The 24,165-nt window shown below is 38.2% G+C and overlaps 3 protein-coding genes across 3 annotated transcripts; 1 reads left to right on the forward strand and 2 right to left on the reverse strand.

Moving 5' to 3' along the window:
* Positions 1-487: 487 nt before the first annotated feature.
* Positions 488-4,116, reverse strand: LOC139960225 (uncharacterized). The gene is made up of 2 exons (XM_071958417.1): positions 3,865-4,116; positions 488-2,447 (listed from the first exon to the last, which is right to left on the reverse strand). Exon 2 carries the CDS (start codon positions 2,437-2,439, stop codon positions 1,222-1,224), a length of 1,218 nt encoding a protein of 405 aa, XP_071814518.1. The 5' UTR covers positions 2,440-2,447; positions 3,865-4,116; the 3' UTR covers positions 488-1,221.
* A 3,931-nt stretch (positions 4,117-8,047) lies between these two features.
* LOC139960228 (uncharacterized) lies at positions 8,048-11,294 on the forward strand. Its single transcript, XM_071958420.1, has 3 exons — positions 8,048-8,168; positions 9,862-9,998; positions 10,585-11,294. The coding sequence occupies exons 2-3, from the start codon at positions 9,902-9,904 to the stop codon at positions 11,247-11,249; spliced, it is 762 nt and encodes a 253-aa protein (XP_071814521.1). The 5' UTR covers positions 8,048-8,168; positions 9,862-9,901; the 3' UTR covers positions 11,250-11,294.
* Positions 11,295-11,444: 150 nt separating this feature from the next.
* LOC139960226 (beta-1,3-galactosyltransferase 5-like) lies at positions 11,445-15,153 on the reverse strand. Its single transcript, XM_071958418.1, has 2 exons — positions 14,988-15,153; positions 11,445-13,728 (listed from the first exon to the last, which is right to left on the reverse strand). Exon 2 carries the CDS (start codon positions 13,716-13,718, stop codon positions 12,576-12,578), a length of 1,143 nt encoding a protein of 380 aa, XP_071814519.1. The 5' UTR covers positions 13,719-13,728; positions 14,988-15,153; the 3' UTR covers positions 11,445-12,575.
* Positions 15,154-24,165: the final 9,012 nt, after the last annotated feature.

The following is a 24,165-nucleotide window of genomic DNA, read 5'->3' on the forward strand; positions in this document are numbered from 1 at the left end:
CCTTTGTGATGTTAGGCGCTATATAAATGCTTTATATTATTTTATTATTATAAGGAGAAGTAGAAGAAGAAAGAGGCAAAGGAGAAGGAAATGGAGAAGGAAAAGGAGGAGAAGGAGATTGAGAAGGAGAAGGAGATGAGAACCAAAACAAAAATTTGATCTACTGTATCTGTAAATATATTACAGAATTGAAAATACTCGTGTCGGTAAATGTACAGAATTGTTAGGCTGCCTTTTGTAGAGTCAATTGACTGATTGACTGAGATGTACACACGTTCAACATTTAACAACCAGAGAATCGCAGTATTGCGTTATTGTAACTTCTATTCAAAACATTACAGAGAAAAGACAGTTCAATATACGAGATTTACGTTCTTCATCTTTCTGATCAAAGAGTATCGAGTTGTGTTTTTGTTGGTACAAAGGACATGAGGAAAAAAATGGGAGAAGATGAATGACGTATCGGATTGAAAATTCGTTTATCAAATTAGCTGACGTATAAGTATAAATATCTCAGTTGCCAAGTATGAAAGGATAACTTTGGGGAGCTTACAGTTGATACGTAGTAATCCAAGTACAAAGGAAATTTTGAGTGCTCGTAATGTTTCTATATAGCTGTTTGGGTTTCAAGACATTCCTTTTCAAATTTGCTAAAATCTCTGGAATTCAAGAGGATTAAAATTGGAAAGATGAGAGGCAGATATAAAAATTGGACATACGTAACGATTAGTTGATATTTTCTAGAGTAAATGACTGGCCGATCCAGGATTTTCATAGCGACAGCACCGGTATAGATACAAAAATTTCTACCAAAAACTCAGTGCATAAAGAAAACATTGGTAAGAATAAGGAATACCCAAATCGCGGCTAACTTTTAGTGCCCCAAAAAAAAACTCAGAAGAGGAGGCTTGTGCCCTAGGTCCGCTGCTGCATGTATGAGGGTAATTTCTGATGACTATTAAAGGGAGTGAAGACTAGCGCACAAAGAAACGGCTCATGCCGGTAATCTGACCTAGTTTCGAATTAGGTGTCACAGAAGTGTTAGACACCATCATCCATCCCAGAAAATACACACACAGCTTGCTACCGTCGGTAATTAGACACTAGTGTACAGTCAATACATGCAGCTACGGTCAATACCCACAACACAGTGTACATAGCAGCGATGGACATCTCAGGTCCAGATAAAAGATAAAAAGGTATCACGTTTCATTACTGTCTTCATTTTGTACCGACAAGAAAGAAAACTTCACTTGCAAGCAACGGCAAGTTAACTTTTCTCAGAGGGCGGCACGTGGTTTGGGGCGAGTCTTCAATGCCTTTATGTTCTGGTTTCGAGATGTAGACTATACTTACGTCTCTGTGCCAGCAACAAGCTCTCTCGTGGTTGTCCCTCTGTTTGAAAAATTTACCACATTGTCTGCATTTGATATTGGCGTCAATGGATTCCAGTTTAACGGAAATCCGGTCCGTCATCATGCCGTCTACCGATTTGCGAACATTTAGACTCCCGCAAAAACTCCCCGAGGAGTACTCACTCGGTACAATAAGACTGATGTCGTCTGATACATCTGACAGACTGTCATCTTTCCAATGCGACGTATTGATTGGCTGTAACAAAGTTGGTAGATTTCGCGGAATTGATAATTCGACAACATTGTTGAAATCGTGGTCGTCAGGGGGGCAGGCTGGTGCGCTCATGGATCGCTGTTGCCTGGGAGTTGGATGAGACTTTGGGATGCGAGCGGACAGGGTGGTTCTTTCTCTTTTGTGAGCGTGTGTCATCGCAGACAAGGAGCGGCGTCTGGCCTCGAGTCTGTTTGATCTTAGTCGCGTTAGCTGACTTCGAAGAGCGACCTGCTCTAAACGCATAGATAACCAATGCTCTCGTACCTCCTTCGAATTTCTCCTCTCTGAACGTATAGTCTCGTTCATTAATTTGGCCTCGACACATTTGTTTCTAGCTTGATGAGCTTGCAGTTTGCTGAATAGTAAACGCTTCCCACATCCATCACATGACGTCACTCTATACAAACAGTTCTTCATAAGATGCTCCTCCATTTTACAACGAAGAAATTCCGCGACACAACCTCGTCTCCTATTGTGGCAGGATACCACTGAATTCGGGCAGTCCTGAGCAAGATGTTGAGGCAGTTGTTTCAGACTTCCTTCAAATCCACACATGAGGTGACACCGGCTTTCCAACGAGAGGATTCTTTCAGTAAATGATGTCGGTAATTTTAAGGGTCTCCGCCATAGCTGAATTCCACACACTGGACAGTTACCTTTAACATGCGACTGCTTGGATGGTATACACGCTACGCAGATTGTATGCCCACATGGTGACAAACGTCTAGGGTCGACCAGCACACCGAAACAGACGAAACACACGCAGTCGTCTGGTGGCGGTTGCAGTAGGTAATCTTTCTTAAACCCCATGGCGCATCCTGAAAACCAGAAGAGATATGAGTCATATACAGGCCTATTCTTGACAGCAATTTTTATCAATTTAAAAGGAATGATTCAGTCCTCGCACAACCCATGCAACCACCGGCAGACAGTCTCATATAAAAATCATAATGGACAGTATATCAATATATAACATGTTTATGCGGTACAACCCGAAACAGTCGACAATTCTTCAAAATGTGCAAACTATAGCGCCGATTTGGATATAGAAGTGGTAGTACGTACCCTGCCATTTTACCAACATTTCTGAAGCGGGGGGCAACCAACATTCCCTGGACAACTTAACATGTTAGCCCCCACCCTCCCCAATACCAAAAAGTTGGTTGCGCCCCTGCAACAATGTCTCTGTGAAAGAGATCCGTCCAAATAGAGATATGGATACCATTTAACTATAACTTGGTTGTGAAACTTTCAGCAGAATAATGTTATATAATATATACATTACATATGAGGAACATGACATTTGAGGAACAATTCATCAGTAATAATCAGGTTATTGAAGGCCTTACTAGCAAGTCGCATAGCTAGGAGCAACGCCCCCACCCCAACCTATCAACACCTCACCCATCAGTGTGACAACAGAAAATGGGCTCCTTAAAGTGATCGTCCAGCATTTTTTAATATTTGGCAAATTTAGACTATGTCACTCGTGCTTTCTCTGCTGAGGAAAGGATTTCGTTTGAATAGGTGACATTTAAGTTAGATTGAGTAACATGTTATAACATTCCTGCTAGATATTTGCTATCAGTTGATTTTATTTTAGTAAACCCGGCGTCCTTGAAAAGTCCGAAGGTCCTGTACTTTGGGGTGGTTTGAACTTAATTAATACTTCATTTTTTGTCAACTCTCAGAGTTAAGAAGGGGTCATATGGATATCTAGATGAATGCAATGGTCCCTAAAGAGGACATGAGACCCGTTATAGTGACTGCACGATTCATATCACCTACTAGCCTACCGAGGTTGTTACATTCGTTTATTGGGGTATTTTATAGCAACAAAGTTTTTTGTCTTTTAAAAAAACACGTGACTATTGTACATGTGTATAAATAATTGACTAACAGTAATTCATTGCTCACTGTGTACTAACAGTAATTCAGTTCATTAAAATTAGCAAGACATGTACAGTGTCGTTCTCAAAGTAATTTGAGAACGACACATAGCCTTGTTGCTGTAATACTCCCTAATAAGTAAATGGTACAATCCAACTGGGGAATATGTTGTCACATGTCGAAGCCCCTCCCACCCAGGGGGACCTGCGACTCGAGCGGCCACACCGGTTACGCCGATGTCAGTGGCTACACAGTCGCCAAATTATTACTAAGAACACATATGAATATCTGCCACGTTAACCAGTATCGACAAAAATAATTATCATAATCAGAAAAAGAACTTACATTTCCATGGTTACGATGCGAAGGATTAACTCTCTTGAAGCTGACATCCGATAATTGTGTTTAAGTTCACAGAGTATCATTATTGTCTTCGTAAACCGAGGAAACAAAACATCATATCCGAAACAAATACTTTAGCCAACGAAACTTGCAAAAGAACGGAATATAGTATCAGCTTAAGTAAGCTGCGGTATACGCTATAGCAACAACTAGCATATAGTGATGACAGTAGAGTGATGATGACAGTTCATTTTAAATACCTTTGTAGGCTGCGAACCACCTAAAAGCAGCTTTATACAGAGTTGTATTATTCTCTCAACCCAAATATCGATCGCTGCTTGTTTATCTTGAAGACGTCAATGAGGATTACCATCCCAGATTGTGTATTTAGTCAGTAAAATATTGATTTTATTGTCTTGTCTGGCACTTCGTGGTCCCACCTCCCGGTATGTAAACTCAGACCGATTTGTCGTTATTGATTAAATTAAACAGAACTATGGTCGAAACAAGGTCATTTGCAAAGAAAAACCACTTGTTTCAAGCAGGGAACTCCAGTGGGGGAACCACAAGTTCCAAAGTAGACCGGTGGAAGGGGGGGGGGGTGGAAGCAAACAGCTTGGAGGAGGGTAGAAACGCATGCATTAAGTGCACATCACGGGCAAATTTAAGGGGTTAGAGGAACAAGTCCAACTACCGCACCACGCTTCATCGGTGAACCAAATTTCAAATTCAAAATTGTGACAAGTTAACAGGATAATTGTATGTATATGTGATCTTCCCGCAAGCAGGAACTCGCGAAAGAAGCCATGGAGGCTTATAGACTCGCAAGCTGACCGAAGCCAATCTCTCGGCACACATCCATTTAACGTCCATGTCGGGAAGTTGTTATTGAACAACACCCTTGCCAGACGACACACCTTGCTGTCGGCGGGGAATCGAACCGGGGATCTCATGACTGGGAGACGCCGGCGTTAACCACTAGGCTATACACTCCGCCGTTATAATTGCATATAACCAGGGTCTTTTTTTGAAAGAGGGATTTGGATCGACTTCGAGACCGACTTGGCTTTTAAAGGCCTAAAAAAAACCTCTATATGAAAGGTATTCAAGCACTTACTCTGCAGTGCTATGAAACAGTTCTCTTGTAGTTATTTTTCATTTTTAACACAGAAATAGACTCCAGATAGGCATTTCATGTTATTGGAATGTATTTCAAAGCCCCTGAGGAGTTCCAGGGGGGGGGGGCGAAGCCCCCGGAAGGTTTTGCAACTTCATTAGCCCAATATCACCCAATGTGGGAAAACTGCACATTAGAGCGATTCATTTTTTTTTACCACAGCCGACTATAGGTATAAGCACCATGATGGGTGGGGGGGGGGTGGCACCTCATTCCCACATGTAAAAGAGCGATATAAATGTTTGGACAAGTTACCGGAATATTTAATCATGGAGAGGTTAAAAGATATATAAAGGCAATAAATTTACACTGGCTCTGTATGAATTAATATGGTTGACTGTACGTTTATATACTGTATACTGTACATATACTGCCCATCAGAGTGATGACATTTTCGTTAATTAAAAAAGTTAGCATATCCTAACTGAGATTGTCAAAGTGGTCACTCTTTTTCCCAATGAAACGTATAAGTATATATATTTGTCTATATTAAAAGCTGTGTATTCTAATGAAGGACGCAGTGTATAGTTTTCAAGACAATTATTATGAATCAAATTTAAAACAAAAAACTTTTGGGCACAGGGGCGTATCCAGGATTTTCCAATAGGGGGGGCGCCAGACATGAATGATCGCCGTTCTGGGGGATGGGTCTAAGGGGAGGGGTGTACAATTTTTGCTTTCAAAGAAGGGCTGAAATGCAAAATGGTGTCATATGCATGGGCGGCGATCCGTACTTCCGAGTGGGGGGGGGGGATATGACCTTGTTGACTATCTAAGCGTAGCGCCACCATGGATTGGCGCGAAGCGTACAAGAAAATTTTGGGATTAACAAACCCTCTAGATGGCCGGAAACGGCACTTCCCGAGGTTTCCAAGCGGCATATACCCAACTTTAAAATAGGGATGTCATGTCCGAAATATCTCATAATCAGGATCCAAAATCCTTTTTTTTTTTAATTTCGGGTGTTATTTTGGGAAAATTGCCCCTGTCAATCTTGTTTCAGGCGCAACGTTAGAATGTTCGAGAGCTCTGTTATATTATTCGATGAAGAAAATGGCCTCATGCAGGCTATTATAGGCCTATACACATGCAATACACAATAACACATAGTTACATTCCTAGGTACCGATTGCTAGGGCATCCAGGTGAAACGTGTATTAAGCATTACCCTGGTTACATGGGATTCTCTGCTGTTCGAGGGAACATGTACGTGTGTAGGCCTACTATAGGGCCTATATGAATACTATGAGGGTGCATATATGTACTATATCAATACCGTGGGCGCAATAATACATTTTGTTCTTATAGGGCCAATGAAGCCTACAGTCAACTATTTTTGCTTTATAAAGACGCTTTATTTGAAAAGATCGCACTGCGTTTATGGTAGGCGAGAAATGAAGCTAAAAAAGAGCCGTACATTAACGAAGATGCATAAATGTAGGCATGAAAATATTCTTATCCCTGGCATTTGGTGGGGGGGGGGGGATATGGTGCATAACATCCCCTCCACCCATTTTCATGGGGGGATATATCCCCCCTCCACCCAGGATCGCCGCCATATGTGATCCATTTTTCGACCTTAATAATAAGCAACATTTCCAGTAAATATGGACACAAAATGCACAATTTAGTATGGCTGGCATGTCATTTAGTGTTTATAGTGATAATACAAACACAATTACCATCTATGTTTCTAAAACTATTATGCCGCCGAACTTCGCCAGAACCTTTTTTTGGCAAACAAAAAATAAAGCATACGGGAGGGGGGGGTGGGTTGAGCGATCACCGACATCTCACATAAAGGTCGTCATCAATTTTTTTTTTTTTTTTTTTTTTTTTGCTAAACTTTTTTTTTTTTTGGTGGCGGCCAATAGGGGGGGCGCGCGCCTGTTGCGCCCCCCCCCCCTGGATACGCCCCTGTGGGCATATTGCACTTTGGACATAAACTATGGACGCATGACAACAGTTGAATATGTGTATATGCTATGACTCCCTATGAACATATATATGTTGTATGTATGTATGTTTGTATGTATTTTAGATCCTCAGAGCAGGAACTCGCGAAGAAGCCTCATTGACTTATCAAAGCCGCAAACTGACCGAAGTCAGTCTCTTACATTCATATTTAACGTCCATAATTATGAATTGTCAACTCTGTAACTGGACGACATACATTAATCTTGGAGTGACTCGAACCGGGGACCTTATGATTGGAAGGCACCGGCGTTAACCACTGAGCTAACACTCCTTAGTTTAGTGCCATTGTTAGTGCCATTGAACTGCAATATCGGTCAATTCAGACTTTGGTGGACATTTTGTCAAGATGGTAAAGGAAGTGTTATAAGACTGTAAAATATTCAGATATTTTGATGTTTTGTATCCTGAACTGATTTTGCAAATTTTGATAATTTTGTGATTTTTACCGCTTGCCAGTATGTGTAAGTCGTAAATGGGATGTCCCTCCTATACGTTTTTCGTGTCTTACGCTTTTATAAGGTGCTGAGAATCATCATACACTTGCAATATCAAGTGCTTTATCTACAGGTGTCGGATACCACAATTAATCATTTGCTCCATTGAGTGATAGACACAATAGATCCGTCACTATCACGGGACGATTGAGCATATAGTAGTTTTCATCTAGTTCCACCGTGTGATTATTAGCCGAGGGCTTAACTATGATTAGATTGCACAATAAGCATTTACCAAACATAGACAATTATCTGGAGAAGAGCTCCCAACTACGCCCCTCCCCTCCCCGCACCCCACCGCCTTCCCTTTGCCGAAGCTACGGAACACCGGCCGCTCCAAGCTGTTATTGTGATGTCACGTATCGATAATTTTATTTGTAAGAGAATTATTTTGTTGCAAGCAAAGGATAGTTATGTATGATCAGAAGACTCCACCCTGTCAGGTCGAAGCAATTCACAAAAGATCGGTGAATCCATAGTCAACGAGGCGTGACTCGTTCCAGAGAAAAGGACAATACTCCAGCCACGATACCGTGACTAAACAAACACAAGAATTTTGAGGAAAGGGTCAAACTAATTTTCGTTTTATAGGTATACGTTTTTGTTTTTTTCTTGTCTTTTCCATTTACCCGATTTCCAATTAGAATAAACTTCCAGAGGTGAGTAAATGCGGTATTTTCTTCGTTATTATCGTTACATGTCACTTGAGTTTTGCTCTCTTTCTTTGGTACCTGTATCAAAGACATTTCTCAATTCTAAATATCAAACATAGAGTTCGTGATATTTCTCAATATCTATAGGCAACAAATATGGTCAGTGCAAAAGATGACCCTGTTGGATATGGAGATTATTATAAGGAACATTTGATAATAATGAGGCACTACTAAGATTTGTTCTCCAGTCGTACTACACGAATGGATTGAAGATTAACAAGATCCTAAAATGCAGCGATGTTTTGAGGATTTGTAATTCTTTTCATTTTATCCCAAATTATTGACTGATTGAATGTTTATAAGTCAATATTGATCAGTAATGTTTTAGAGTATCAGGCTGGTACAAAAATTGTTACTAACAGTATAACACCATCCATCATGTACCCCGGTTGAGAAAGAACCGACACATCCTACGGATTAAATAAGATTACATTTAACGCATTGGCACACAGCATAATGAGGAAATTATAGCCTTCAAAATCAAGTAGCATATGAAGTGAATTTAAAGTCATTGAGGAGAAACTTTCCGCACACCTTTCTCGAGAAGAGATTGATAATACAGAGTGCTGCAACCATAGACCGTCTAACAGTGTGAATTAACGATATTTATGACTCTTGTGTATTGTCTTATTGTTGGCTATCTCTTCATCTGCTTGTGTTTTCTTTGTGATTTTTCTAGCTGTATGTTTTGTTCCTTTTTAATCAACATTTGTAAGCTTTTAGCTTGATTTTTGTTGTATCTACTGCTCGTTTTACTGTCATATATATATATATATATATATATATATATATATATATATATATATATATATATATATATATATATATATATATATATATATATATATATATATATATATATATATATATATATATATATATATATATATATATATATATATATATATATATATATATATATATATATAATATATATGGGGGTGCAACCACGTACACTTCTGGGTCGGAGAGGGAGTGTAGCGAAGAGGAGGAGGGGGGGGGTGGGGGGGAGTTTGACAATGGACGTGTCTGGATTTAATGACTTACTACATATGCGGTCTCGGTAAATAATAATTCCTGTTGAAACCATTTTTTCACTGGAAATTATACCATACGTTATATAGGACAAATGGTTGATGGTAGAGCGAGATACTGTGGTCTTGCATGATAACTAGCTATAGCGTGATATGTGTTAGCCAAGTGAAAGTTTAACGACAAAAGCTTATGCGGGCACGTAGAAAGAAACAGCTAAATGTTCATATCAATTATCATCGTTTAAGGAACAAAACGTATCGATATATTTACATTGTTATGTAAAGGCAAAAATCTTACTGAATCTACTCAATATGCGTTAATTTGAAGAAAGAAAAAAAACACGTGTCCTTCCATTGATAGAATTAAACATACAGCGTGTGTGAGACAGGAACAGAGATAGAACAAAGCAGTACTTGATACCAAATCTATAATAAGAGCATCTGTCTAAATTGTATTTTGGGCTATTTTTTTTATTTCAATTTACCGTTGGAGATGTCATATCCAACACTTTATCTTTGTCCTTATACATAAATGCAAATCAAAGCTTCAATTCTATGGGGAAAAGGGCAATAATAAGCAACCTGATGTTTTTCGTCACTCACAGCTCGATTTACAATCAGAGACGGCCGTCAGGAATCAACATCATGAAGTTAGCCTTGTATTTAGCTGTTCTTCTCATTGGAGTAATGGTGGCGCTAAAGGAAACTGAATCGGCTCCTGCTTCACCACACCTCCGTCATGGTAAAATATACGTGCATCCTATGAAGATTTGATGGCTTGGATTTTTCCTTTTTTTATGACCATATATTTAGGGTGCGCTGACATGCTATAGGTCTTAACATCGCCATATGTCGAATTTTATTTGGCATATGTCAATTTCTCGCACTTTCAGGAGTCTAGCTGTCACATGTCATTCTATAACGATTTTGATTGGAAATAACTGTCATGTGTAAAAAAAAAAAATCGATATATTTTTATACAATAGAAATTCCTTTGCACGGACTTGGGGCATATTCAAGGGTATCTTATTGATGTTACTTCCACGTCCTCTCCAAGTTGTTGTTTACTTGTCTTCGTTTATGTATTTTACCGGCCGTTTAAGGACAAACAATGAGATTAGACCGGCCACAATTTCCGTCCGCTTCGTTCTGACACTATATATAGCTGTTGTGATCGAGTTATATTGGCTTGCAAAACTTGCTGATATATTCTGTTATTGCTCTTCTCAATTGTCAAAAAAACAAAAGTAACACAGCCCCCAATCCGTTGCACATTAATCAACGTTCTCTTTTTGTTATAGTTATTTGTTTATTCTCCTATACTGTAGGGAAAAGAATTCATTTTGCCGAGGAGCGGGTGAAGCGAATGGCTTCTAAACGCGACAGCAAAGAAAGCGGAAAGAGCGACGACGAAGAAGAAGATGAAGATGAAGATGAAAGCTCAGACGACTCGGACGCAAGTAAAGATGAAAGTGACTGCAGCAAATCCTCCTGTTCAGGTGACGAAAGCAACGACGAGAGTAAGAAAAAGAAATCTAACAGCTCGGAGAGCAGCGAAGAAGAAGAAAGTGAAAAGAGCAAGAAAAAGTCTAAGGCGAGTAAAAGTCAGAGTAGTTCCGGTGGCAAGACCCGCGTCACTTCCGAAGAAAGAACCGACTCGGACTCAGACACTGGTTCTGAATCTCGCTCTGATACCAAATCCTCTTCTGATGATAAATCAGTTACAGTTGGTCGCGACTCTGGTGACAATAGTGATTCCGAAGACAATTCTGATACCTTCGATCGTGATGAAGACAAGACTCAGGGGGGTGAGTCTGATGAGGGGGAATCTATGGGGGACGATGACTCTGAAGAGAACGAAACTGAGGATGGTGTGTCTCAGGACGGAGAAGAGTCTGATGACAGTGACCAACTGTTTACTGAAATGCTCTATTTGACGACGTTGGTGACCGAGATTCCAACAACCAACCTGGACACTTTGACTGTAATTTGAAAAAAAGAGCGCGGTTAAAAGCTATAACATATACATACATATATATATATATATATATATATATATATATATATATATATATATATATATATATATATATATATATATATATATATATATATATATATATATATATATATATTATTAGAGAAAACCAGAGAAATAAGATATGACTCATAATTGACAAATAAGGAGTGAGTTTTAGAAAATATATTGGAATTTTCGGTCCCCCTGGGACCTTCGTCAGCAATACTTGGCAGTCGAATGAAAAGTACAAAATGTCACACAATGAAAGTATGCCGCTAGATAAGTGTAAGTTGCATTGATGGAATTAAAACCAAATAAACCATGACTATACAGGAAGCGGATTAAGGAGCAAAGAACGGATTACATATGCTTGTAGAACTGATAGTTGTTAAGGGGTCCCAAGTCTTTGTTGAGGCCGGTGATATATCAATATATATCAATATATATATATATATATATATATATATATAGGCTATTGAAGAAATTGTTATTAGAAAAAAGCAGAGAAATAAGATATGACTCATAACTGACAAATAAGGAGTATTGTTTTAGAAAGTAGTGTGTTGTAAAAGAACGTGATTAAATGCTATAACATAAGCCTTCTACACCTTGTTGATATGCCAACAATAAAATAGCACGTTAAGTATCTTACTTGGTATCTCTCTTATAGTGCCATGGAATTATATATAAATATGTTTTTAAATTTTGTGCAGTTTATACATGTTTCTGGTAACAACCTGGTAAGTCATTATGGTAATTATACAAAAACTTATCAATTAGCATATAAGAAAAGAGCATCTCCCGTGATGACATCACGTATACGTTGTCAACCTAACCCCCATTAAATTAAAACAACCGTATTAACTGACATTGTCGAATTTACTCCTTTTCCATATATGTGTCACAGTGTCAACCAACGCAATTGCATGTGTGTTTTCGATCGACCGTTTTTCTCAAAATGATCTGCAAGTGTAAACATAAGATATGGTTATTTTAAAAATGCATTCGGATAACACAATAACTACTAATTTAGAGCTTTCATCCTTACAACAAACTAAATATTCTACTTGAAGTAACAAGGGGAATCAACGTTTATATTTTGATGTGAACATATTCTAGACAGTTTCATCGAAGCATCGACAATAAATTAATTTCCTTAATATGAACTTTAACTTTTGTGTTCCATTGTACCTTGTCTAAGCCTGCGTATATAAGCGTCCAAGACAATTAAAGACTCCTACCCATTAGCACATTCAGCTTGATATCATTATCTCGGATGCCCTCTGAAGTCACACTTTTTTAGCCTTCCTGGTTTTGCGCTTTGTAAAATGCGCTTTTGCGCTTGTAAAATGACGTCACTAGATGAGGCTTTGAAAGATGAACGGCCACCGCTTGCGATATTTTAGATCTATCATATGTTCCATTACTGAATATGAATTCACCCTTGTTGTAGTGCTTGATCACACCGATACGTTTAGCTAATATACCAATGAAGACGTCCTCCAGAAAAAAATATGGCAACGACCTGGATTCCTCATAAAACAGTCGCGGTAGATCGCCTGACATGAAGTAACCTAAGCCGCATATATAATCGGGGTATACGGGGGCGATATATTGCTCTTTCGAGACGAACCATTTTCTGTTGGTGTCACGGACTGGCTTTGAATTGCGGATTGGCCGTCCGATCATTGTCTTCACTGTGGTGGTTACTCCTTCCAGAAGCGCAACCGCATTAGCTAAATCCACGTATACGTCATCATCGACCTTCATTACCCACGATGCATTGCTGCAATATTCACTAGCCCATTTCATTCCCATTAAAACTTTCAAAGTCAAGTTTTTGTAAGTGTCGTCAAAATCCTCCATTAAAATGTCTTGATATATTTCCTGTTCTGCTTTGATATCTGCTATTAATTTCTCTTCTTTCGGTTTTCCCAGGAGGAAAACGCTGCGAACATTTCTTCCTCTTGCTACTTTCACACTTAAACACGATTCTCGTTGTGCTTTTCTTTGCATTATATTAGACGCTCTCGATAACATTAAAACCAGAAGATATGGTACATCATGGTTTCCTTTGTCGAAACGAAAATCGGCAGGTCTGTGTATTATTCCGAAGTTGTTGTTGTTGTTGGCGGCTTTCATGGCTGGTCCAAATGGAAAATATGGGATACTTTGGTTGAAGTTAGAAGGAAATTTCGTGCTGTTTTCACTTTGATCTTTGTCAGCAGAATGTATCGTTTGTTCAACCTTTTGTAAACCTTTGCTGTTGTTTGCCCTGGTATTGGTTACGTTCATAACGTAGAATGCAGAGGATCCGCGACCGACAGGATAACCTCGATTTACTTTACTCGAAAGATGTTGAAGAGAAGTGAAATAGAAAGTTGCCACCAAAGCGCCGATAAATATAAATGGAATAATCACTTTTCTTATCAAACCCATCATGTGTTAGAATCTGCAAGTAAAGGATAAACGGTTTTTTGAGACAGCGATTACAATAAGTTTTTGTTTATGTAAATTAAATAGATGGAGAACAATGAAGATGAACAATGAGTACAGGAACATTTGGAAACAGGGATACTGAATTGGCTACTGTAGCCTAATGAGAACAAAAGTACTGTAAACGATAATATTGAAAACAATAGTAACAATAAGGGTACAGAATATTGAGACCAATAGCACATGATGAGAACAATAGCAACGGAAGGAAGAACATTGAGAAGAATAAAAACAAAAAAGACTGAAGTGTTAGGACACTGGGATTAATAATGCTGAGAACAGAACACGCTAATTACGAAACAACTGAAGTGTTAGGACACTGGGAATAATGATGCTGGGGACAAGAACACTGAGAACAAAACGACTGAAGTGTTAGGATACTAGGAATAATGATGCTGAGAACAAGAACACTGAGAACAAAACAACTGAAGTGTTAGGACACTGGGAATAATGATGCTAGGGGACAAGAACACTGAGAACAAAACGACTGAAGTGTTAGGATACTAGGAATAATGATGCTGGGGACAAGAACACTGAGAACAAAACAACTGAAGTGTTAGGACACTGGGAATAATGATGATGGGGACAAGAACACTGAGGACAGAACGACTGAGGAGTAAGGACACGAGAACAATGACGCAGAGAACAATATTGAACACTCAGATGAAGGAGCACTACAATGAAAACAACAGGGGTGGAGGGGGGGGGGGGGGAGAAACCAGAATACTAAGAACAAAACTCAGAAATACGCAGCTTACTGGATGGAGCCTCCAATTGATTGTTTTCCATGAATGAACGTCGCTTAGTAGGTAATTAATTATCCGATATGATTCTTGTACCAGTGAATCTTTTTCAGTACCACTTTCCCGTGAATGATGGCACGGTAGTTTCATTGAGTGATTATGTAGTAAATTGCCAACGAGCACACAACTTTACAACAAGTGTCATTGGTAATGTGGTTAGAAATGGACTTATTACGCAAGAATAGTTATCACACTAAGTAATTCATTAGAAAATTTTAACATTTAATTCATTTGATTGAAATGACCTTCAAAAATTTATCATTTTAGTTTAATTATTTAAATAAACATTATATATTACACTAATATACAAATATTAAATATAAGGATTGTACACATGAAATGCGAGGTAAGTTGTCATGCTACAGCCTTTATTATTTTATTTATTTATATTTATATTTCTTTTGTAACTTACCATATAATTTGTCGGGGTTTTTGTTTTTCAAATATAAAATACAGCAATTCAAACTTGAGGTAATAAACCTGGCTCATCAAACACACGTCCGTGAAATACAAAAATGTTGTGAACTTGTGATGTTGCACAATGTCTGCGTCTGATGAACTCTTTCATTCTACTCATGTGATATTCTCATATCAATTCATTCCTTTATTAACGATGAATATAACAACAGGTGTTAGATTAGTTGTTATTATAACGTATACTGAAGTACAAGCTGCCCACCATGATCTGTGAGAGATATACCACCATATTATGAACATTTGATTATTATAGACCTATATTTTATTTACTCCATAGCGTGTAAATTGAATAATCAATAAATGTTTATACTGTTGGCAACACATGGTCATGTATTCAGTACGGCACGTATCCTTGATTTATAATGCCCCTCCCCCCCCCCCCCACCCCGATCGATTATCATTGTATTTGACAGCAAAAACAAGGAACATATATACAAAATCAAAACATTGACCCAATTTTTTCAAGGTAAAATAAAAGGTATAATTAAGCTATACGTTAGCAACGTGTCGAGTCGTTGGTTGACGAAGATATATATTAATCTGGTATAATGATGTCTTTCTTGGCCACGTGACTGTTATCATAATTTTGGCTTATTTTGGTTTAAACAAAAAGAAGCGAGACACAACAAGTTACAGATAAGGTCCATTATAGTACACTTCTTAATTTGCTACTACATACTGCTTCCACGATTATTGTAAGATTTTATTTATAGGCAAAATTATACATTTAATTATGGAAATGTTGAGATATATATGTCGAAATATTAACATGAGGACTTCATCATAGGGTAAGCAATTTTCTGAAATATTTAGCATCGCTTAGTTTTATCAACAACAAAAAAAGATCTTTTGTTTCATGCAGTTAGATGACGATTATTATATTACTTCCTTGGGAAAAAAACATTGTGCAATCAAACAATTCTCTGCAAAATGAGGTCTTTTAATCCGTTCCCTGTAATAGAAGTTTTTTTATTTGACATTTTCTTGCCAAATTACACACATCATAAGTAAGTATTTTGACAGTTGGTTGCATTACGTCTATATGATCTCCAAACCGTCTCTGGCATATAACGTGTCTCCAGTAATGGTCAGGAAATACATGCTATTTTGCTTGTAGCGTTATAGTGATATTTAAAGGTATAAGAAGAACACCATCATTGTATTATAACTTTTGAAGCGCTTTGAAACGCTTGTGAAAATTGGGTCAATTTAGGCCACTTGAGCCTTCCAAGGACAGCATAGGAAAATTGTGTTCTATACTGAGTAAAGAGGTTTGTTTACACAAGTGACAGAAACTTAAGGCTCTCATAGGAAAAATATCTTCATTGTCATGGTACGGAATATTGATGTTGCCATGAATGGCCAACTTGTCAGCTATCCAGTGATGGGTATAGGGTTTAGCTGGTGAGGACGTCTATAAATAACTTCGAGAGCACATAACGTTCACGAATTAGTGTGTACGTCAATTATGAGGCAATACTACAGAGTATGCTATATACCTTAGGTTAGTAGAGGGCGCATGTTAACTTCTGCCCGAAGTAAAGTTTTTATCAAATCGGCTTATACCCGATCCTATATCTATGTCATGAAGTAGTGTTGACATAATACGTATAATTACGTGCAGCGCAGACGGAGACGGGTTTCACCATGCACTGTTAACAGGTAAAATGTGTGTTAACAAGAACAAGACAATTTTGCAGACGATTAAGTCTAGTAGTTGGTCTGAATATTTGTTCTTGTCTCTTGGCATTTGGATTTTGGCGCTAAATATGTTGTAATCTATAGCGTATACAATGTCGCCAAAGCTACTTCAAAACCCGTGTTATCGTCAACATTATCATTATATGCATCTCTGTTGAAACATCTTTATCGTCAGTGCGTTTTTCTCCTTGACCAAAAATTTATCAGCGAATACGTTTGATGAAAGTCTCAAAGTCCTGAATCGTGTATAGCCTATACCATGCGGGAATATCTGTTCAAGAAATTCCGCTTACATTTTATATTTGTTTTTTTTCAGTAAATTGTCTCTGCTTGGTTTACTCAATTAACAACAACCTCAAATATGACAGCATATATAACTATATACGTATAACGGTATAGACCTATTCATGAACGGTGCAGCAGTGGTGGGGTGGGGGGGCATTGCAAATGTGAAAAATCTTAAGAGTACCCTTTTCATTCAACTAGCACCGCTTCCGTTTTTGGGATATTTGTGTGAATGATAAAGTGCCCTTTGGTGTTTAAAAAGTGCGTTATTGTTGAGAAAATAAAAGAAAACTAATTGAAAACATGCCGTGTTGTTGAAAAATAAATTCATGCGTGTGAAAATCCGCCCTATAGTAGTCACGGTACGGACGTGCACTAGTGGTCACTGACCGTCTCTGCACCTTTCAAGGTTATTAGTTTGGAACATTAGCTTGTATATTACGTAACTATTTCCCTTTCAAGTAGAGTGATTCACCCTAGCCATGCACGCAAATAAGACATAATTTTTACGTTTGATGATTGTTTCAATATTATGAGTGTCTTAGCTGGACCATTTATACCTTATTCGGTGGTACCGAATGCACAAAGGGATTCACAAAGGGCGATCTTGAGCTTATATTGTACTTTGCACTTTCATATCACAGTCACGTGTCCCACTGCCCTTCCAAGTTCTATGCCCACCTTGCCCAGATTGAACCCTCTTCCGTTGTCTCTACCGATGTTAGGTGGTACCTTCACTTACAATAGATTTTCTATGTTCTATATTTTTTCACGTAGAGAATATAGTACAAAGTTCATGTTACCCAAACATATGCCTGTCACATTGTTAGTATAGAAACAGGTGGGTTTAGGTAGCCTATATACTCCATATTAAAACTTACTTCCTTAGTTGTCACGTTTACATACAATTCGGGAAGATTATATGGTTTGCTCAACACTATATATAAATGGTTTATGACTAGACGGACTTTACTTGGGTATAGATGCATATCGATGGGGCTTTGTGACTTAAGTATGCTACACTTTTATTAAATCATGTTTGTGTTTATGTCTGTAAATATACCGTTTACATATAACGACACTATACCAGCTCGACAGATGTCATAGTTAACACACACTCATAAGGACATTCTATAGTTCCCAGCTACCTGCCAAGTTCTCCCGTTCTATTAGTTTTCTCCAGTATAGAAGATATCCAATAGGTATCCAGGTGAATTGCCGCTTTATTTAAACCTACGAAAACTTGCTCATTACAAACATTTGTTAATAAAATTGTTGACTTCTGTGTTTCTAATTGGTCGCGTGACACGAAATAACACTGATGGATACTCGAAGACTGGAAGTAACCAATTCACATTTCCAAAAGGTCTATCTACAATCTACTCATAAACTGTGAAAGTCACGACAAATATCATCAGCCCATCATGTCAAACTGGAACTTTCCTGCGAAACAGCGTATACTATTAGACCCATCCATGTCTTCCGTGGCGCTCTACAACAACTGTATAGACACCAGAAGCCGTTGCTAGCTACGGTTCTGGTAGACACTATAGCATAATCCGTATTCTCGTCTGGGAAACTTAACCTTCTAGGCCAAGAGCCTGTCCCATATGATTTCACCCCATTTAGCCCAGAAGGTTTGACCCCTTCAAATTACTTAGACCATCTAGGTCATTCACAAAAACATTGCCAGCTCAACCCCAGTGGTCGGGTTTGGACCCCAGACCCCCTAAAAAAGACCCCCCGGACGGGTTAATTTCATCCCATCTAGCCCATGGACCAAACTTTGTCAGAAGGAAGTAGTATGGGTGTACATTACAAAAAAGGCAAAACTGACAAAGTTCCTGGTCGGGAAGGAGTTGTCAGACCCCCCACTAAGTCACCCCAAAAGGTGGGTTGATTTCACCCCATCTAGCCCATGGACCAAACTTTGTCAAAAGAAAGTAGTATGGATGTACATTACAAAAAGTGTAAAACTGACAAAATTCCCAGTCGTGAAGGGGTTGTCAGACCCCCCACAAGGTGCCCCCACCCAGCCAATTCAATTCTCGCAATCTGATCATAGACCAGAATTTTGTTTAAAAAAAAGTATTCAAGACATTGTATTGTAAAACATGGAAAAACTTACCATACTACTTCCTTTTGACAAAGTTTGGTCCATGGGCTAGATGGGGTGAAATCAACCCGCCTTTTGGGGGTGGGTCAGGGTAAACTTTGTGGGGGTCTGACAACACCTTCCCGACCAACAATTTTGTCAGATTTTCCATTTTTGTAACATACTGCCATGCTACTTCCTTTTGCCAAAGTTTGGTCCATGGGCTAGATGGGGTGAAATCAACTCGACTGGGGGTGACTTAGTGGGCGCGGTCTGACAACCCCTTCCCGACCAGGAATTTTGTCAGTTTTACCTTTTTTGTAATGTACACCCATACTACTTCCTTCTAACAAAGTTTGGTCCATGGGCTAGATGGGGTGAAATTAACCCGTCCGGGGGGGTCTTTTTCAGGGGGTCTGGGGTCCGAACCCGACCACTGGCGTTAAGCTGACATTTTTTTTTTTTACAATTTTTTTTGTGAGTGACCTAGATGGTCTAAGTAACTTTAAGGGGTCAAACCTTCTGGGCTAAATGGGGTGAAATCATATGGGACAGGCTCCCAGACTATGAGCTAAATCGATGATATGTCGATTTAAATAGGTATATGTCAATTTGAGTTGCTAGAAACTTGTATAAGTCCACGGAAATTGACTTCTACCGACTTAATTCGACATATCATCGAATTAAACAAGTAGATGTCGATTTAAATGGACATATCATCGATTTATTTTACATATCATCGATTTAAATTGGTATATGTCGATTTAAATCGGTATATGTCGATTTAAACTGGTATATGTCGATTTAAATTGACATATACCGATTTAATTCGACATATCATCGATTTAAACTGGTTTATGTCGATTTAAATTGACATATACCGATTTATTTTACTTATCATCGATTTAAATTGGTATATGTCGATTTAAATCGATGATATGTCGAATTAAACTGGTATATGTCGATTGAAATCGATGATATGTAGAATCAAACTGGTATATGTCGATTTAAATCGGTAGAAGTCAATTTAAGCTGCTGGAAACTGGTATAAGTCGAAAGAAATTGGTATAGCATATGTCGATCTCCCACGATTTGAGACTGATCGCCCGCCATACAAAACAGGGATAACGCACTTTACAACCGTTCCTGCCACTGATTTATCTGTGGAGAAAGTGGATTACGATCTGTCGTACGGTAAGTCCTTTTCGGGGGTTTTTTCGAGGGAGGGCGCAGAGGGTTGTGAATTTTGCATGTTATATATTTATACATTTATATATAACAGTCACGTACATTACCGGAAAGGAAAATAACCAATCACGTTTCCCACAGAGATGATGTAAAATAAGAAGTAAAATCGGGAAAGAAAACGATTTCGTGTGACATGATAAAAGGCAAGATTTGATCCTTTCAAAATCATGTTGTGATTAAACTCAGTGTAGCTACAGCATATATATGGTGGAGACATTACAAAACACACACACACACACACACACGAAACAAAATGGATTTTTGAAAGGGGCAATTTTTCAATCATTATTTGTTCAATTATTTAGTCTATCTATTGTAAGACTATAAAATTCTCCCCCACCTACAGGAGTTACAGTAAAAATGATTCATATACTTGCATTACAGTATTTCTATATATATTTTTTTATAGATATATTGATTAATTATTGATAACCTCCTGCCAGTTTAACAGTAAGAATTATGGTGATCAAACAAAGTAATAAATTTAGTAAAAAGCCCTCTATAATCTCGCATAATGGTTTACATAATCTTATCTTTATGGTTTATCTCTCCTTCCTGTCAGGTCCTAGTAAAGTTTATGACATATACACATAAAATAGATTGAACTGGGATATATATATATATATATATATATATATATATATATATATATATATATATATATATATATATATATATATATACATATATATATATATATATATATATATATGTATGACGTCATGGAAGGCCACATCCAATGTTTCTAAATTGGATAATACAGACAAGAAAGAAATTAAATACCGTTTTTTTTCAGAACTTACGTTTCCCTGGAATATACGTCGCATTACCAATAGGCGAAATATTTGTTTGCAGCGATGACATAAAAGTTGTCGAGGGTTTCTCGGTCGGTAGTTTTATTTTATCTAAAGACAAAGATATAAACACATTTTAGATAAACTTTAGTAAAATTATAAGATTCACGTTTTACAGGAACAGCAATGTTCTTTTGTTCATGTTCTCAGGACCTTGGGTGATTCTTCTCAGCAATGGTGCTCGGTTATTCGACAGCTGTGACGTCATATTATGTACCGCCTACCCCACAATTTTATCTTTTAGTTTATTGTTATCCAAATTATATAGGTAACGTTAAAAGTCAAGTCTAATTTCATCGTTTGTGTTGCAAACGTTGTAGTTTAAAGTAATAAATAATGAGCTAAAATGCCTTATCTCTTCTTTAACGGTAGATTTGTTGCCAAAGTTTTGATATGTTTCTTATTCAACACAAAATCAGCTTTAAAAAGATCACCACTTTTGATCCCAAATATGCCAACATTTCAAATAATGGTCCCTCGTGGTCGAAGTTCAAAGATGTATTTTACTGACTTCCAAATGCTACTTCCTCATTAAAAATGTGTAATTGTCTAATTGAACAATCCTCAGTGTACAGTATATGAATAATTATGAGAGTCCAAATTGCCCAGAAATAAGACGTTTGAAATTTGTTTAGCTAACTCAATATATATAGTGCCAATACTGAAGACGTTTAAGACTCGTGACTCAATCTTCTCTCAGATTGGCGATCTAAGTTTTGGTTTAATTATCCTAACTGCAAACTGTTAAAACGATAACTCCTTGATAACGTCACGTTATGGTGTTTATATTACCAATTGTGAAAGACGAAAAGTTAACAATATCGCTCTCCATAGGGGGTTTAGATATTGCCTTATCTTTAAGTGTGTAAATAACTGTGGCCCGATGGACGGTGACAAAAGTAAATATTTAGGGTAAACGGGGAAACTGTTTAATCAAGATATATCTTCTCTAATTTCTGAGCTGATGTCAAGTTAACATATAAGGTAGCAATAAGAAGCGTTTGTTTCTTGTTAAGATTTATGCTTATCTCTTTGATTTAATAGCTCAAATGGGTGTGCACAGGTTTATTTAGACCTGATTAAATATATGTTAGCGATGATTTATCAGTATAGCTACTGGACTGAAACAATGCAAATATGATATTTTAACTGCCGTACCAACAGATAAATATACTGCATGGTGTATTAACCACAGCTTATCAGTTGCGTGCGCCAAGATGCATGATGGGGGTGTCAGTTGCGTGCGCAAACTTGATGGGGTGGAGGAGGGGTGGTTCAGTCGCGTGATATGTTACATGCAGTCTGCAGGGAAAGAATTAAACCACTGCTACAGATGTACACCCCCTTTTCAACCTCACACATAAAAATCAAAAGCATTGTAGACCTAATTTATAGACTAAATATACCTCAGGATGCATTATTTTGGCGTCTCCATTTTCAGTTTCTTCTGGGGAAGGACTCCACACTCTTCTACATGGGAAAAGACCCAAGAGCCACAGCCCATCCTTTAGGAAACCATTCATTAACCTATTGCCGGTCAAGAAAAGTTCAGCCGTCATACTTACATCAGTCGGGGAGGGGGAGGGGAGAACTTTGGACCCCCCCACACACACACACATCACATACCTTTGAAATCATGTGCACACTACTACTATGAACTTATTGCTCCATGAATTGACTTACATATACCAAATTCGTCGCTTTCCCAAGCCCGCTAAAAATCAGAGATTGATGTTTTCAACTGGCATATCCTATAACCTACCACATGATATAACTCATGATGGCTTGACCTATCGTGACACTTGCAAATTCCTTATCAGGGGCGTATCCAGGATTTTCCAATGGGGGGGGGGGCGTCAGGCATGAATGATCGCCGTCCTGGGGGATAGATCTAAGGGGAGGGGTGTACAATTTTTGCTTTCGAAGAAGGGCTGAAATGCAAAATGGTGTCATATGCATGGGCGGCGATCCGTACTTCCGAGGGGGGGGGGGGATATGACCTTGTTGACTATCTAAGCGTAGCGCCACCATGAGTTGGCGCGAAGCGTACAAGAAAATTTTGGGATTAACAAATCCTCTAGATGGCCGGAAACGGCACTTCCCGAGGTTTCCAAGCGGCATATACCCAACTTTAAAATAGGGATGTCATGTCCGAAATATCTCATAATCAGGATCCAAAATACTTTTTTTTTTAATTTCGGGTGTTATTTTGGGAAAATTGCCCCTGTCAATCTTGTTTCAGGCGCAACGTTAGAATGTTCGAGAGCTCTTTTATATTATTCGATGAAGAAAATGGCCTCATGCAGGCTATTATAGGCCTATACACATGCAATACACAATTACACATAGTTACATTCCTAGGTACCGATTGCTAGGGCATCCAGGTGAAACGTGTATTAAGCATTACCCTGGTTACATGAGATTCTCAGCTGTTCGAGGGAACATGTACGTGTGTAGGCCTACTATAGGGCCTATATGAATACTATGAGGGTGCATATATGTACTATATCAATACCGTGGGCGCAATAATACATTTTGTTGTTATAGGGCCAATGAAGCCTACTGTCAACTATTTTTGCTTTAATAAAGACGCTTTATTTGAAAAGATCGCACTGCGTTTATGGTAGGCGAGAAATGAAGCTAAAAAAGAGCCGTACATTAACGAAGATGCATAAATGTAGGCATGAAAATATTCTTTTCCCTGGCATTTGGTGGGGGGGGATATAGTGCATTACATCCCCTCCACCCATTTTCATGTGGGGATATATCCCCCCTCCAACCAGGATCGCCGCCCATGGCCATATGTGATCCATTTTTCGACCTTAATAATAAGCAACATTTCCAGTAAATATGGACACAAAATGCACAATTTAGTATGGCTGGCATGTCACCTAGTGTTTATAGTGATAATACAAACACAATTACCATCT

Source organism: Apostichopus japonicus, chromosome 19, assembly GCF_037975245.1.
Source record: "Apostichopus japonicus isolate 1M-3 chromosome 19, ASM3797524v1, whole genome shotgun sequence".
Classification (NCBI taxonomy): Eukaryota; Metazoa; Echinodermata; class Holothuroidea; order Aspidochirotida; family Stichopodidae; genus Apostichopus; species Apostichopus japonicus.

Excerpts from the sequence above, each read along its gene's own strand:
- LOC139960228 (XM_071958420.1), top strand. The coding sequence starts at position 9,902 with ATGAAGTTAGCCTTGTATTTAGCTGTTCTTCTCATTGGAGTAATGGTG. Across the intron at positions 9,999-10,584 it reads TTCACCACACCTCCGTCATG|GGAAAAGAATTCATTTTGCC; the intron begins GTAAAATATACG and ends CCTATACTGTAG.
- LOC139960226 (XM_071958418.1), bottom strand. The coding sequence starts at position 13,718 with ATGATGGGTTTGATAAGAAAAGTGATTATTCCATTTATATTTATCGGC.
- LOC139960225 (XM_071958417.1), bottom strand. The coding sequence starts at position 2,439 with ATGGGGTTTAAGAAAGATTACCTACTGCAACCGCCACCAGACGACTGC.